The following is a 14639-nucleotide window of genomic DNA, read 5'->3' as shown; positions in this document are numbered from 1 at the left end:
CTCTCAAACTGTAGCCGTGAGCTAAAATGCTAATGACAGGCCAACATACTAGACCCAAGCCAACGTGCTAAACTCACTTTACACCAAAGGGCCAAAACACCATAAATGCCTACTATGCTGTTGGTTCTCCAAGGCCTCTGAAGGTGCTCTGTGGTATCTGGCACCCAGACATTAGCAGCAGATCCCTTAAGTCCTATAAGCTGTAGACTGGAGATGCTGCAGATCAGACTTCTTGTTCCAGCACATCCCACTGGATTGGATTGAGAGAGGAATCTGGAGGCCAGGGCGTTACCTTGAACTCTTGTTCCTTAAACCGTTCCTGGACAATGTGCACAGTGTGGCAGGGCACATTATCATGCTGAAAGAGGCTGCTGCAATAGGGGAATACCATTGCCATGAGGAGGTGTATCTGGTCCCAACAACGTTTAGGTAGGTGGCATGTGTCAAATTGACATCCACATAAATGCCTGAACCCAGCAGAACATTGCTCAGAGCATCACACCCCTCTGCCAAGTTGTCTTCTTCCCACAGTGCATCCTGGTGCCATCACTTCCACAGGTAAACACCACACATGTACCCGGCCATCCACATGATTCACTGGACAAGCCCACCTTCTCCCAATGATCCAAGGTCCAGTTCTAATGTTTGCGTGCCCATCTGTGGTTCAACGGTGGACTAGTATGGACACTGTGATCAGACTGTAGCTATGCAGCCCCAGAATCGACAGGGTGTGTTCTGACACATTCCTCCTGTAAGCCCTTCTGTCAGCTTGGACCAGATGGAATAGCATTAATTGCACTCATGCTTTGATGAACCTTAAGCACCCAACGTCCTGTTGCCAGTTTGTGGTTTTCCCTCTTTGGATCACTGTCAGTAGACACTGACCACTGCTCACTGGTATCCCCATAAGCCTTGCCGTTTTGGACATGCTCTGACCCAGTCGTCTGGTCATTACAATGTGCCTCCTGTCAGAGTCGCTCAGGTCTTCATGCTGCCCATTTCTCCTTCATTCAACACGTCGACTAGTGGAACCATCTCTTAACTTCTCACCTTATATATGTCCCTTGACATGCGCCGTAGTTATAAGATAATAAGCGATATTCACTTCATCTTTGAGTGGTCCTAGTGTTGTGGCCCATCGGTGTATAGTTAGTGAGTTGAGCTGTGGGTAAACCTGGACTGTGCTGAGCTGCTGCTGCTTTGGCTCTTTGTTTTGTGTGCTGTGATACGACTATAGAGAATCACCCTCCATAACACACACACAAAGAGCTCAGCTGCAGCCACACACACACACACACACACACACACACACACACACGAAGGGCCCTGAGCAGGGCATCCAGCCTCACTCAGTTCAAAAGTGGAGACAATAGCAACATCCACTGGTCTCTCTCTCTCTCTCTGTCTCTCTCTCTCTCTCTCTCTCTCTCTCTCTCTTTCTCTCACTCTCTGTCTCTCTCTCTCTCTCTCTCTCTCTCTCTCTCTCTGTCTCTCTCTCTCTCTCTCTCTCTCTCTTTCTCTCTCTCTCTCTCTCTGTCTCTCTCTCTCTCTCTCTCTCTCTCCCTCCCTCCCTCTCTCTCTCTCTCTCTCTCTCTCTCTCTCTCTCTCTCTCTCTCTCTCTCTCTCTCTCTCTCTCTCTCTGTCTCTCTACCTCTCTTGCACTTGACTGTATCAGCCTTCACAGATCAATGTGTAAAAAGGAAACCAACCTCACTAGAATCATCCATCCTCCACCTCCATCTATTTCCCTCCATCTATTCTTACGGCTTCTTTAACTTAACAGTGAATTAGTGGATTTAAAGCAACACTTGGAGGCCTCTCTGGAGGAAATGTGTAATTGCAAGTGTGCAAAAGAATTGTGTTAAAAGATAATTCAAAGAGAAGTGAGTGAAATCTCGGTGAAGGACGAGTCTGAGGATCTATTGTCATCATATCTTCATCAGAGTAATGTTGATTTTGCATTTGAGACCTAAACATCGAGTCAGATCACATCGAGTCTGAGTGACGTCAATTTGCGTGACAGTAATGCGTAAAGCCGAATGACGTGCTCTGAGAACTCCCACCAAATCCGACCCGACCTCCGAAAAAAGATCCGGAATGTCCGGAATAAAAACATTTGCTTCCTTAAGCGTTCCCTTTTTTTCCTCTCTTCCGTTTACCTCTGGTCTGCCTCTCCTTTCCCTTTTAATCCTCCCCCCCTTTCCTCTTTTTCCCTAATTTCTACTTCTCTTTTCTCTCCTTTCCTGTCCACTCCTCTTTTCTGCTTTTTTGTCTTTTCACCTCCTTCTTCCTTCTTCATCTTTTCTTTAGCGTCCTCTTTTCTTCTCTCTGTCTCCTTTTTTCATGTTTCTCCTCTCCTTTTCCCCTCCTGTCCTTATTTCCTCTCCAGTCCTCCTTTCAGCTGCTCTACTCTTTTACTCCTCTTTAGCCTCCCCTTCATCTGTCCTGCTTCATCTCGCCTCCTCTTTTCCTCCATCCTTTTTTCATGTATTTCTCCTTCTCCTCTTCTCTTTTCTTCCCATTCCCTAATCATGTCTTCTTTTGTCCTTTCTTCTCATTTTTGAGAATGTTTCTCATTTTTGTCCTCTTCACTACTTTCTCTCCCCCTTTTCGTCTTCTCTCCTGTTCTGCTCTTTGTCCCTTTTTGTCTTCTCCTGCTCTCCTCTCATCTCTTCTGACTCTCTCCTGCTATCTCTTTTTCTCCTCTCCTCTCATCTTATCTCCTCTTTTAATCTACGCTATCCTTTCTCTCCACTTCTCTCTTGTCTCCCTCTCTTCTCCTCTCCTCTCCTCTCCTCTCTGGCTCTCCGTTCTTCTCCTCCCCCTGGTTATAGTCAATGGGCAGACACAATGACTATGTTTCTGGGGGCCCCACAAGTCAAGTTCTCTCTTTCAGCTCACTTCCCTTCTGCCTGAGCGAGGTCAGCGGGTCACCATGGGAGGCTTTCCCCAAACACACACACACACACACACACACACACACACACACACACACACACACACACACACACACACACACACAGGCAAACAAAATCTTAAGCATCCTTGCTGAATGTCCCTCCCCTCCACCGGTTCCTATTCCATTTCTGAGCAGCTGCGGGACACACCGTACTGCTCCACTGAACACACTCTCTCTCTCTCTCTCTCTCTCTCACACACACACACACACACACATCTCTCGGGCACTACTACACTATTTAGTAATGTAGTGAACACAAAGCCTATGTATGTATGTATGTACATATGTTTGGCACATGGTGCATTAAACACACAGAAAGCACATTTGGGACTTTTAACTGACTTGGGCTTAAAGACTTAAAAGGACTAAAATCTTTTTAATTGATTGACCCTATAGCCTAATTATTTTATTTTATTATATTAAAATAAATGATTGAACATTGGAACATTCCATGTTCTACTAACAAAACATCGTAACAGTACTGAAACTTTACCAAGTGCTTTGGCAGTCAGTGTTTCGGTGGTGACAATTTTAGCTCATTTTCAGCAGAACGCAAAAACGGCAGAACATGACCAGCAAGCTCTGGACAGCTGTACATGCATAAAATCATATTTTTATCAAAGCATAAAAAAGTTGGCTCAACTGCAGAAAATATGTGTTTCGGTAGAGACCGTTCTTGATGTTTCAGACTGCTGGACACATTTTCTTCCCAACAGTGGGATCTAAAGCTCATCACGTGGCCATGAAGGACAGGGATGCAGTCTCACTTCCTGTTCTAAAGTGTGGGGGTGTGGCTAAAATAAGCCTCCGCCTATGAGCTAAAACTCTTTGTGTTTCAGTAGTGACACGAAAAGTCTCTATGCCCCCACGTCACTGAGGCTAGTATGTGTAGTAAAGCAGAAAGGCATTCAATTACCTGCGTAGCAGTAAATAGGAAAGTTTCTGTACAGCAAACACAGCGATCATGTTGAAACTGAGGTAGAGCCAATCAGAGCATCAGCCAAGGTGAACATCAGGCGTGGGTAAGGCTGAGGGAACATGGAGTGCTGGTGCATTGCTGGACTGGGGAAGTCCTGCAGTCACTCAGCAGATGTCTTGTGTCTTACTTTTTTGGCACGGAATGGGATGCATAGGGTGTAGGGCACGGACACTGGGCCTCAGTTAAGGACACATTAAGACTGGTTGGTGAATGAGGCCCAATGTTAACGAATCTGCTGGTGTTTGAAGTAGAACAATGACATTTTTTTAATTGTAGTGATTCCTGACAGCAGCAGATATCAGGACTGAGCTCAGTTGTGAATAATATAGTCCGTCATTCTCTGGTTAGCAATACTGGAATTGTAACGTGACTAGAAATGGAAAACCGGCAAGTGGAAATAGTGAGGCACCGTGACAGCTCACACTGGGTTTTCAGGAAGATTTCCTGTAAGGGAACTTGCACATGTGCCAGCATACAATAAGGAGATCCTCCACTGCTGTGTGTACATCTATCATGTCACCTCTTTTTCTCTTTCCTATTTGGCTGTTGCCTGAATTACTGACCATCTCAGACTGCAGGCTTCAGAACATTTTGAGGAGTGAAAATCAAACATGTCTGGGCCTCTGATTACTCAGAAACCAGAGCAGAGGGCAGAAGATTGACTCATTTCCCCTGTCACACTACCAGTGCTATCAGCCGCTTCCCCTTGAGCCCCTAACCTGGAGAATTCGGAAATGTTGATTGTGAAATGTGGGAAAATTTGTAGAAAGAGGCAAATTGGAGCTAAAATTGGACTAGTAATTGTGTAGTGTATGCCCAGCTGTAAAGACACAGTCCAGCAAAGAAAAGAAGGGAACCTCTGAATACTCACACACACACACACACACACACACACACACACACACACACACACACACACACACGGCCCTCTGTGAGAGAATATATCACGCTGTCTCTGAACTGATCTCCCACAGTTACACCATGTCAATTAAACACACAAATTCATTTAACTCTCTCTCTCTCTCTCTCTGTCTCTCTCTCTCTCTCTCTCTCTCTCTCTCTCTCTCTCTCTCTCTCTCTGTTACCAGTCCTATGCTGCATTAATTAAACAGGCATGCATCGCTCTAATTGGTGCATATATTAATGCCAGACTGTGTGTGTGTGTCTATTACTGTGTTTGTGCCTTTGTGTAAATGAGTGTAAACCAACAGCAGCCTATAAAACACACACCATGGTCACTTTCATCTAGGATTCACACTGTTTTGATATCGTTAATATTGTATTCTCTATCATATAACACATTAACCCGAAGCAAGAGGGCCAAGTCCATACAAGAATGAATATCCTTCTCCAAAACACATTCATTTCTGCTGCCATTTGTCAGCCAATTAGGTGTGCTTGTAGCACGTTCTGCTCACATTCTAATAAGAAACAGTGAAGACTACTGGAGAGAATCCCATTTCACCCCTTGCCCCTACCACTTGGCTCGTCAAGGGTTAGGGTGTCCTGATTTTTGTTGAGATAAAGGGGTAGGGCAAAGCGTTGGGGCTACATGGTCCTCCAAACAGAGCTTTTTCAGAGGCACGGTCCAAATGGAGTGCTATGGACATAATAAAGAAAAACTGGGAAGATGGCTGAACAAGAGACCAAAGAAACCCACAAGCGTGAGAGTTTTCCCCATTAGAAATTACAGTAACTGTCGAATTATTTTAGTTTAATGTCGTTTCAATATATTTGGTCATTTTCACTAACAGTATGCTAATGTTTTGGTAGCCAGCTAGCTTTTTTCCCATTCACCTTAAATAGGAAAATTCGAACAAGAAGCTGGCGAATAGCTGACTTCAACTTCAGCGAGAACAAGGGGTAGGGGTTAAAAGAAGAAATGGGATTGGGCCTAACACACCACCCCCATGTCAGTGTCACTGCAGTGCTGAGAATGATCCACCACCCAAATGATATCTGCTCTGAGGGGGTCCTGCGGAAGTCCTGATAACTGTGCCAACAATAACAGAAAAAAAAAGTTTGGTGGAGGAGGTATAATGGTCTGGGGCTGCTTTTCATGGTTTGGGCTCAGCCCTTTAGTTTGATTGTTAAAGCACACTGAAACATTTTAGACAATTATATGCTTCCAAATTGGTGACAACAGTTTGGGGAAGACGCTTTTAAGTCTAAGCATGACTGTGCCCCAGTGCACAATGTGAAGTCCATAAAAAAAAATAAATAAATAAATAAATAAATAAAACACTGTTTGATGAGTTTGGTGTGGAGGAACTCTAGTGGTCTGCACAGAGCCCTGACCTGAATTGGAACATTGTTTACTAGCCAGGCCTTCTTGATCAACATCAGTGCCTCCCCTCACAGATGCTCTTTTAACTGACAGGAACACTCCAATCTTGTGCAAAGCATTCCTAGAAGAGTGGGGGCTGTTGTAACCGAAAATGTTGGGGGGAACTCCAAATGAATGCCCATGACATTGGAATGGGATGTCCAACAAGCTCATATAGGTGTAATGGTCAGGGGTCCACATACTTTTGCCATGCAGTATAAAACAATCATTACAGTATAGGATCAGTAAATTTTGAATGCTGTAGATATTAATTTTTATACAGTGTTTCACCTTTTTCTTTGGCAGTAATATTGACTGTATTTATGCTGCATTAAAAGACACATCCTGCTGATGTGTGCATGCATTTCACTATGCATGTGTGCATATGTGTGTGGCATCTGGAGCTGCCTGGTGTACAGCAGGGGTCTGGACATAGATGGCTTTTTAATGTACATGTGCACACACACACACACACACACACACACTTACACACTTACACAGTGCCTCTGCTGGATTGAGATGTTTATCTAAGACTTGCCAGCAATGTCCAATCCCCCAACCCTGATGCATCTGTCAATGTTCCACTACTTCCATCTGTGCTGTGTGTGCATTCGTAGGTGTGTTTGCATGAGTGTGTGTGTGTGTCTGTTGGCGTGTGCCAGCTTTTATGCATTAGAATGAAGAAAGTAGATTAAATGGTAAGTGAATGAATTTCCCTATTAATTATTTCCCGTGGACAGTGTTTTGTCATTACTATCACTGTACCTACAGTGTGGGGTCATGTTCCAAATTCATGCATAATACTTTCAGTACTGTGCAAAGGCCAGAGTGACCGATTTCCACAGAAAACAGCCATCAAGTACAACATATCATCCTATTCCCACTTTAACTCTTTCACCCTTTCAGTCGTCAAACCAAGCAGTTCCACCTGCCCCCCCCAACGAAAGCTGCTGTCAAAGATCTCAAAGATCCGACATTATGTTCCCCTTCAAGCTTGTTCTCACAAACAACTACCCAAACTCACCTTAACTGCCTCACACATTTCTTTCTCCTCAAAAATGGCAAAAAAGAAGATTTGTCTGCGATTAGAAATAAGATAACGTGCACAACAGAGAGGAAAGTCAGTGGAGAATACAGGAGTGTTAAAGATATGGAACTAGCTGCCCCCACCAGCACTTCAAGCTTTCATCCTTGAGAGAGGGGAGAAAATCAAGCTCCGCTCGTACTTCAGATCTGAAAACATCCACAGGTGTTTCTGTCCATCCTTCCACTGTGAGAAGACCACTCAGTGCCGTGGGTCTGAAAGGACGTGTAGCTGACAAGAAGCCCTTACTAAGAAAAAAAAAGAAGCAAAAATGTGCAGCAAAGCAAAAAAAAAAAAATTGGACGTCTGAGATGCAGCCTGGGGTTTCATAGACCGATGAGTTTAAATTTGTTATTGGGTTACTCGGATCATAAGAGCAGAAAAACCTAACCAACTTCTAAGACTGAGCTTTGGAGGGGGTGGGGAAACATCTATGCAGACTGATTTGAAAAACTGAAGGAGAAGCTCTTGGAAAAATTGGAAACTGTAATAAAGGCATGGACATGATGTCACATTCAGTTCTTTGTAGTTAGTCATTTTGCTGTTGTTGAACTGAAGACCTTAGGCTATAATGTGCCTTTGACATTTCATTATTATGTCATTTTCATGATTATTGTTTAATGATCAATAGTCTGAAGCTATTGCAGTAATAAAGACAAAGGGTGGGCAATAAAATTGACACGGAGTTGTTGAGGCCTCTGTGGAATTTTCTGTCACATGTAGTGTCGCTGAAGGAACAAAACCTTGTGTCTCCATTATTGTCGTTTACATTGTGCGAACTTTTTATGATAACTCGGTTTAAAATGGCCGGAGTGAAATATCTTTACTTTAACTTCCACTGAAAGTGAGGAAGTTTATTTCCTCCTGTGAAGTTAGAAGGTTTTGCCTGACAGTAAAAATACGGCTGTGCTTTTTTCTTTGTGCTCGGGCTTGAAATGAAATAGGTGGTCTCTGGCTTTTGTGCAGTACATAGTGCACTAACCTCAGTGCTGTGCTAAACTGTATGATATGAGCAAAGTGAAGCATACAGACACTTTTACACACACACACACACACACACACACACACACACACACACAGTCTTGCTTACTTTCATCTCTCTTCCTCTTGCTAGCGTCGGCCGCCGAACTAATCCCCAGAATTCCACTGATGGAGTAGGAGGAGCCTGCAGCATCACTGGTTACCGCGGAGACCTGGGTCACGGCTACTGTGGACACTGACAGGTGACAGAGGTATAAAAGACCCTGATAGCGTCCACACATACCTTCCAACTTCTGACACATTTTTATGTCAGTATGGATATAATGACATAACATATATACATATATAATCATATGGAATTACGTGGAAAGCTTCATTAAAAGGCTTGTATTTGAGGTGTTTTGGCATCACGATTTGCCAGCATCTCTTTATCCTTTAAAATTTAACATGCTGTTTTTGTTACTGTACCTTTTAGACTGATAAATGCAAATGAGCTCTGCTCTGATTGGCTGTTAAGCATCACGCCTCATTCAGAAAGAAGTCTGGGATGAAACTCCCTATAACTTTAAGACAAATGGGCTGAGCTAAATTGCTGCAGACGAAGTAGGTGGATATGTGTAGATGTGTTGGTTTTCATGACATGACAAAAACAACTTAAACCTGGCTGGTTCACAGTGGTGCTGATGGGAACCAGACGTCCTAATTTCTCTGAAAGCTACGTTACAGAAGGTGAGAGCTGAGATGGTTGTGAATGTATTGGTTGATGCATGAGACAATGATTTTAGAGAGGATTTTGGCCTAAAAGGTACGTTTAAGGTACATTTATGGTCAAGGGGTACATGCAGGGTGCTGTAAGGTGAAATTGTCAGAGACACTACACAATTTAAGACAGATTAAGGGTTCTTTAGTAAAGGTAATGGTTCCATGTAGAACCATTTACATTTACAGCATTTGGCAGACGTTCTTATCCAGAGCGACTTCCAATCATTTTACACAGGAAGGCCAAGGTGGTGTTAGGAGTCTGGCCCAAGGACCCTTATTGGTATAGTGTAGAACTAGTTTGCATGCTTAAATGGTTCTCTGCATGATAAAATGTTCTTCAGGCAGAGATGTTGTATACGGTTCTACTGCGTATAGCACCTTTTGAAAATGGTTCTATATAGCGCCAAAAAGTGTTTTTCTCTTGTTCCAAGCCTGATATCACGAAAGGAAGAAGGTCTGTTTTTGGTGCTACACTGTTAAAAAGAAGCGTTCTTTAGCAAGAAAAACGGTTCTATATAGAACTACGAACACACAAAGAACCCATTGCATGATTAAAGGGTTCTTTGCAACATGAAAGGGTTCTTCAGAAATGATGGAAAAGGTGCATGAACGTGCTATAGATGGTTCTGTACAGAACCTTTTTTCGGAAAAGTTTCTATTGTTACAAGCATGACATTGAACCCTTTTGGGTGCTACGCAGAACCCTTTTTAAAAAGGTTCTATACAGCACATTTTCCATCAGTGTGCTGCTATATCTACAGTATACAAGGAACCACTTAAGCATGGAGAACTTATTACCAAAGAAACATCCAACAGTCTAGTTCATTTAGTCGCTTTTTCTGGGTTTTTTTGAGAACATATCATCAGGTTCCTGTTAGTGCTGTTGCTTAGTGACTTTGGTGTCCGAGGCTATTGCGCTAACGCTAAAGTCCTTAATGCTTTTATACGATTTTTTATTTTAAGAAAGTGGGAGAAGTTGAATTTTCCGTGACGCAGCTCGCGCGAATGCCGTACTTCGGCCTGGGTAAACTTGGCTGACGCGCTGCGTCCGTGTAAACAGTCAGTGGGCCTTTCCTGATCTTTTGTACAACAGCAAGTGGACAGCAAGAGTAACTTGGCAGACATTTTCTTTCAAGCTGACACTCGATAGCGACAGCGCAGGCCGTGGGCTCGAGGGCTAAACCTCCATCATGCTGTCAGCTGTTGATTCGGCATGTTGTTGCTTTCTCAATTGGGTGTTTTTCCCCGCCGAAGCCCTTTTGGAAAAACAAGCTGTCAGTATGTTTTGTGCAAGCTGGGCGGATAAGACGCTAACATGCTTGCGGCTTTTCGACCTGTTAGCGCTCAGCCACAGAGGCTTCTTCCCGTCAGCCCTCCAGCCGCTCTCCCTCTCGCCTTATCTCACTTCCTGTCAGCTGATGTTCAGCTTGAGTGACAGTACGGTGGCCCCCGGGGGACGTTAAGGTGCGAAGACGGGGCTAATCCAGACTCCCAACAGACCGCGCTAAAACGGAGTAGCGGGAGAGTGCGAGAGACACAAATAGAGAGAGAGAGAAACAAATAGGCTGGTGAAGAGATAAAAGGCCTTTTTCTAGCCCCTCGCACTCATTTGCTAACGTAATGAATGCATATCCCTCGATTTTTTCCTCTTGATTTATCATTTCAATTATCTGCTTTTCTCATTCTTTCTTTTTTCTTCTTTCTTTTTTCATGTGGCGGACTGAAGACCCGAAGCGAGCGCTCTATATTCAAAATCCCTAAATTTCAATTTTCCGCCTGAGTATGAGACCGATTTATCATCGTAATCTGGAGTCTGCGCCGCCGCGGCATGCGGGGGAAATTAATTTAGATTAAGCGGCAATGTGCGATTATGAAGATTACTGACAGAGACACAGAGGCAGATCCGCTAGGTGTGGAGTGGAGTCGCACCTTAGCGCCTCAGTCTGATCTCAGAGCGCGGGTTTGTAAGGCTTATGAGGCTCTAGATCAGTTTATGGAGGCGACATCTGCGCACCTTCAACATCAAATGGTTCAGTTAGGAGTTCAGTTAGTCTAGTCTGAAAGTAAGAGCGCTAGCATGCTATTAGCATTAGCGCCAGACTTTGTTTTTGCTTAACTTTTAGGACGAGGTGTCAAACTACGTTCTGTGCCAGAGCTCGGCAGATGCCAGGATGTACCTTGTTGGAATGCTCTGAAGTGAGCCCACGAGGGCCTTGCTGATTAACTGATGAATTTAATTAGTGTGTTTTATGAGCAGAACGCTAGACTCTGCGGAGCTGCGGCCTGGAAGGAACTCAGGGTCACACCCCTGCTTTAGCAGGAGGTTTCTTGGACAAGGAGGCTTAACCTAGTCCACAAATAAACTGTAAATTTCGATGGTGATGGTGTCAAACCGCACCTGTACTTGCAAGTCGACAATTAAGAGATATTTCATCATGATTTGAATTTGATGAAATGTGTGTTGTCTGCAGAGTCTCGTGTAGCAGAAAGAAAAAACACCACTCCACATCCTGTACACAGAAACTAAGGCGCAGTCTGTTCCGAATTCACTGTTTTGAATTTGTGATGTCATGAAAACCAACATTTTCACTAACACAAATGAGTACCAGTTAGCGCATCGCCAGGTTTCAGGTCTAGGCATTGGTTTTGGGTTGTTTCTAAGAGGTGATTTTTTATGTTGTTTTGATTTTTTTTTTGCTTGAAGGAATGTACTTATGCACATAGGTGTGAGTTTCTTTATTAGTAGTACTGATCAGACCGTTTGGGTTTCAAATTTAGCAACTAGTGGTTGGATTCAAGTTTCAAATTCAGCAGTACTAGTCGGGCCTGGTTGGATTCAAGTTTCAAATTTAGCAGTACTAGTCGGGCCTGGTTGGATTCAAGTTTCAAATTTAGCAGTACTAGTCGGGCCTGGTTGGATTCAAGTTTCAAATTTAGCAGTACTATTCGGGCCTGGTTGGATTCAAGTTTCAAATTCAGCAGTCCTAGTCGGGCCTGGTTGGATTCAAGTTTCAAATTTAGCAGTCCTAGTCGGGCCTGGTTGGATTCAAGTTTCAAATTCAGCAGTACTAGTCGGGCCTGGTTGGATTCAAGTTTCAAATTTAGCAGTCCTAGTCGGGCCTGGTTGGATTCAAGTTTCAAATTCAGCAGTACTAGTCGGGCCTGGTTGGATTCAAGTTTCAAATTCAGCAGTACTAGTCGGGCCTGGTTGGATTCAAGTTTCAAATTTTGCAGTCCTAGTCGGGCCTGGTTGGATTCAAGTTTCAAATTTAGCAGTACTAGTCGGGCCTGGTTGGATTCAAGTTTCAAATTCAGCAGTACTAGTCGGGCCTGGTTGGATTCAAGTTTCAAATTTAGCAGTCCTAGTCGGGCCTGGTTGGATTCAAGTTTCAAATTTAGCAGTCCTAGTCGGGCCTGGTTGGATTCAAGTTTCAAATTTTGCAGTCCTAGTCGGGCCTGGTTGGATTCAAGTTTCAAATTTAGCAGTACTAGTCGGGCCTGGTTGGATTCAAGTTTCAAATTCAGCAGTACTAGTCGGGCCTGGTTGGATTCAAGTTTCAAATTTAGCAGTACTAGTCGGGCCTGGTTGGATTCAAGTTTCAAATTTAGCAGTCCTAGTCGGGCCTGGTTGGATTCAAGTTTCAAATTCAGCAGTACTAGTCGGGCCTGGTTGGATTCAAGTTTCAAATTTAGCAGTCCTAGTCGGGCCTGGTTGGATTCAAGTTTCAAATTTAGCAGTCCTAGTCGGGCCTGGTTGGATTCAAGTTTCAAATTCAGCAGTACTAGTCGGGCCTGGTTGGATTCAAGTTTCAAATTTTGCAGTCCTAGTCGGGCCTGGTTGGATTCAAGTTTCAAATTTAGCAGTCCTAGTCGGGCCTGGTTGGATTCAAGTTTCAAATTCAGCAGTCCTAGTCGGGCCTGGTTGGATTCAAGTTTCAAATTTAGCAGTACTAGTCGGGCCTGGTTGGATTCAAGTTTCAAATTTAGCAGTACTAGTCGGGCCTGGTTGGATTCAAGTTTCAAATTCAGCAGTCCTAGTCGGGCCTGGTTGGATTCAAGTTTCAAATTTAGCAGTACTAGTCGGGCCTGGTTGGATTCAAGTTTCAAATTTAGCAGTCCTAGTCGGGCCTGGTTGGATTCAAGTTTCAAATTCAGCAGTCCTAGACGGGCCTGGTTGGATTCAAGTTTCAAATTCAGCAGTACTAGTCGGGCCTGGTTGGATTCAAGTTTCAAATTTTGCAGTCCTAGTCGGGCCTGGTTGGATTCAAGTTTCAAATTTAGCAGTCCTAGTCGGGCCTGGTTGGATTCAAGTTTCAAATTCAGCAGTACTAGTCGGGCCTGGTTGGATTCAAGTTTCAAATTTAGCAGTACTAGTCGGGCCTGGTTGGATTCAAGTTTCAAATTTAGCAGTACTAGTCGGGCCTGGTTGGATTCAAGTTTCAAATTTAGCAGTCCTAGTCGGGCCTGGTTGGATTCAAGTCTCAAATTCAGCAGTACTAGTTGGGCCTGGTTGGATTCAAGTTTCAAATTTAGCAGTACTAGTCGGGCCTGGTTGGATTCAAGTTTCAAATTCAGCAGTACTAGTCGGGCCTGGTTGGATTCAAGTCTCAAATTCAGCAGTACTAGTTGGGCCTGGTTGGATTCAAGTTTCAAATTTAGCAGTCCTAGTCGGGCCTGGTTGGATTCAAGTCTCAAATTCAGCAGTACTAGTTGGGCCTGGTAGGCTCCAGCACCCCCCGCCACCCTGACGGAGAAGCGGCTTAGAAAATGGATGGATGGATGGAAGTCTCAAATTTAGCTTTAAACATTGGGCCTGGTTTCAAATTTAGCAATTGGGCCGGATGTAGCCTCAGGTTTGGGCCTCAATTTCATGCTGACCTCTGCATAAGACAAGCATAAAGTTATATAGGAGTGTTTCAGCATTTTTAAGGATGCTTACCTAAATTATGGGCAGTGACGTTTCCTGATTGGCCAGGCGGTTGCTGGACTTTAGTGCGAATGATCCTACAGAAGACAAAGAAGAAACAGACATCATTCGCATGTGTGCGTGAGTGTGGGTGAAGTGGCTGACATGGCAGCACAGCCTCACACTTCCTGCATGGCTGCTCAAGCAAAGCGTTCTCCCTCTCTCTCTCTCTCTCTCTCTCTCTCTCTTTCTCTCTCTCTCTCTCTGTCATTGTACACATGGTGTTAAACCTGTGAGCTGGACTCATGAATATGTGTGGCTTTCTGTTTCATCCCCCCTGTTTCTGTCCTTTCTCGCTTCTTCTATCTGTCCACTTCTCTTTCTCCAGAGCTGCTCTTTGTTGCATCCCTCTTTCACCTACATTATACTTTAAAAACAAATATAAAGGGTTCCTTGGAGCGACACTACAGAGGAACCACTAATTGTTTTTTTTTTTTTGTAAATGAAATCAGTAAATTTAAATTTTCAAAAGATTTTTCAAAACTTTTAAATAATTAAATGGTTGAAATGCAAACAAAGTCATTCAGAGTGGTTTGGTGTGAGATGCTCTGTTCTAGAGAAACTATTGAGAGAGAATTCCTC

The 14639-nt window shown here is 43.8% G+C and overlaps 1 protein-coding gene across 2 annotated transcripts in view; it reads right to left on the bottom strand.

Moving 5' to 3' along the window:
* pax5 (paired box 5) overlaps positions 1 to 14639 on the bottom strand; it is a 103620-nt gene that overhangs the window by 45961 nt on the left and 43020 nt on the right. For both annotated transcript variants that reach the window (XM_037533071.1, XM_037533072.1), the window contains exons 4-5: positions 14031 to 14095; positions 8439 to 8564 (exon numbers count right to left, since the gene is read on the bottom strand). In XM_037533071.1, the coding sequence (XP_037388968.1) occupies positions 8439 to 8564; positions 14031 to 14095 (191 nt within the window). The remainder of the gene's footprint in view (positions 1 to 8438; positions 8565 to 14030; positions 14096 to 14639) is intronic.

Source organism: Pygocentrus nattereri, chromosome 22, assembly GCF_015220715.1.
Source record: "Pygocentrus nattereri isolate fPygNat1 chromosome 22, fPygNat1.pri, whole genome shotgun sequence".
Taxonomy (NCBI): Eukaryota; Metazoa; Chordata; class Actinopteri; order Characiformes; family Serrasalmidae; genus Pygocentrus; species Pygocentrus nattereri.
This window is presented reverse-complemented; position numbering and strand designations above follow the sequence as displayed.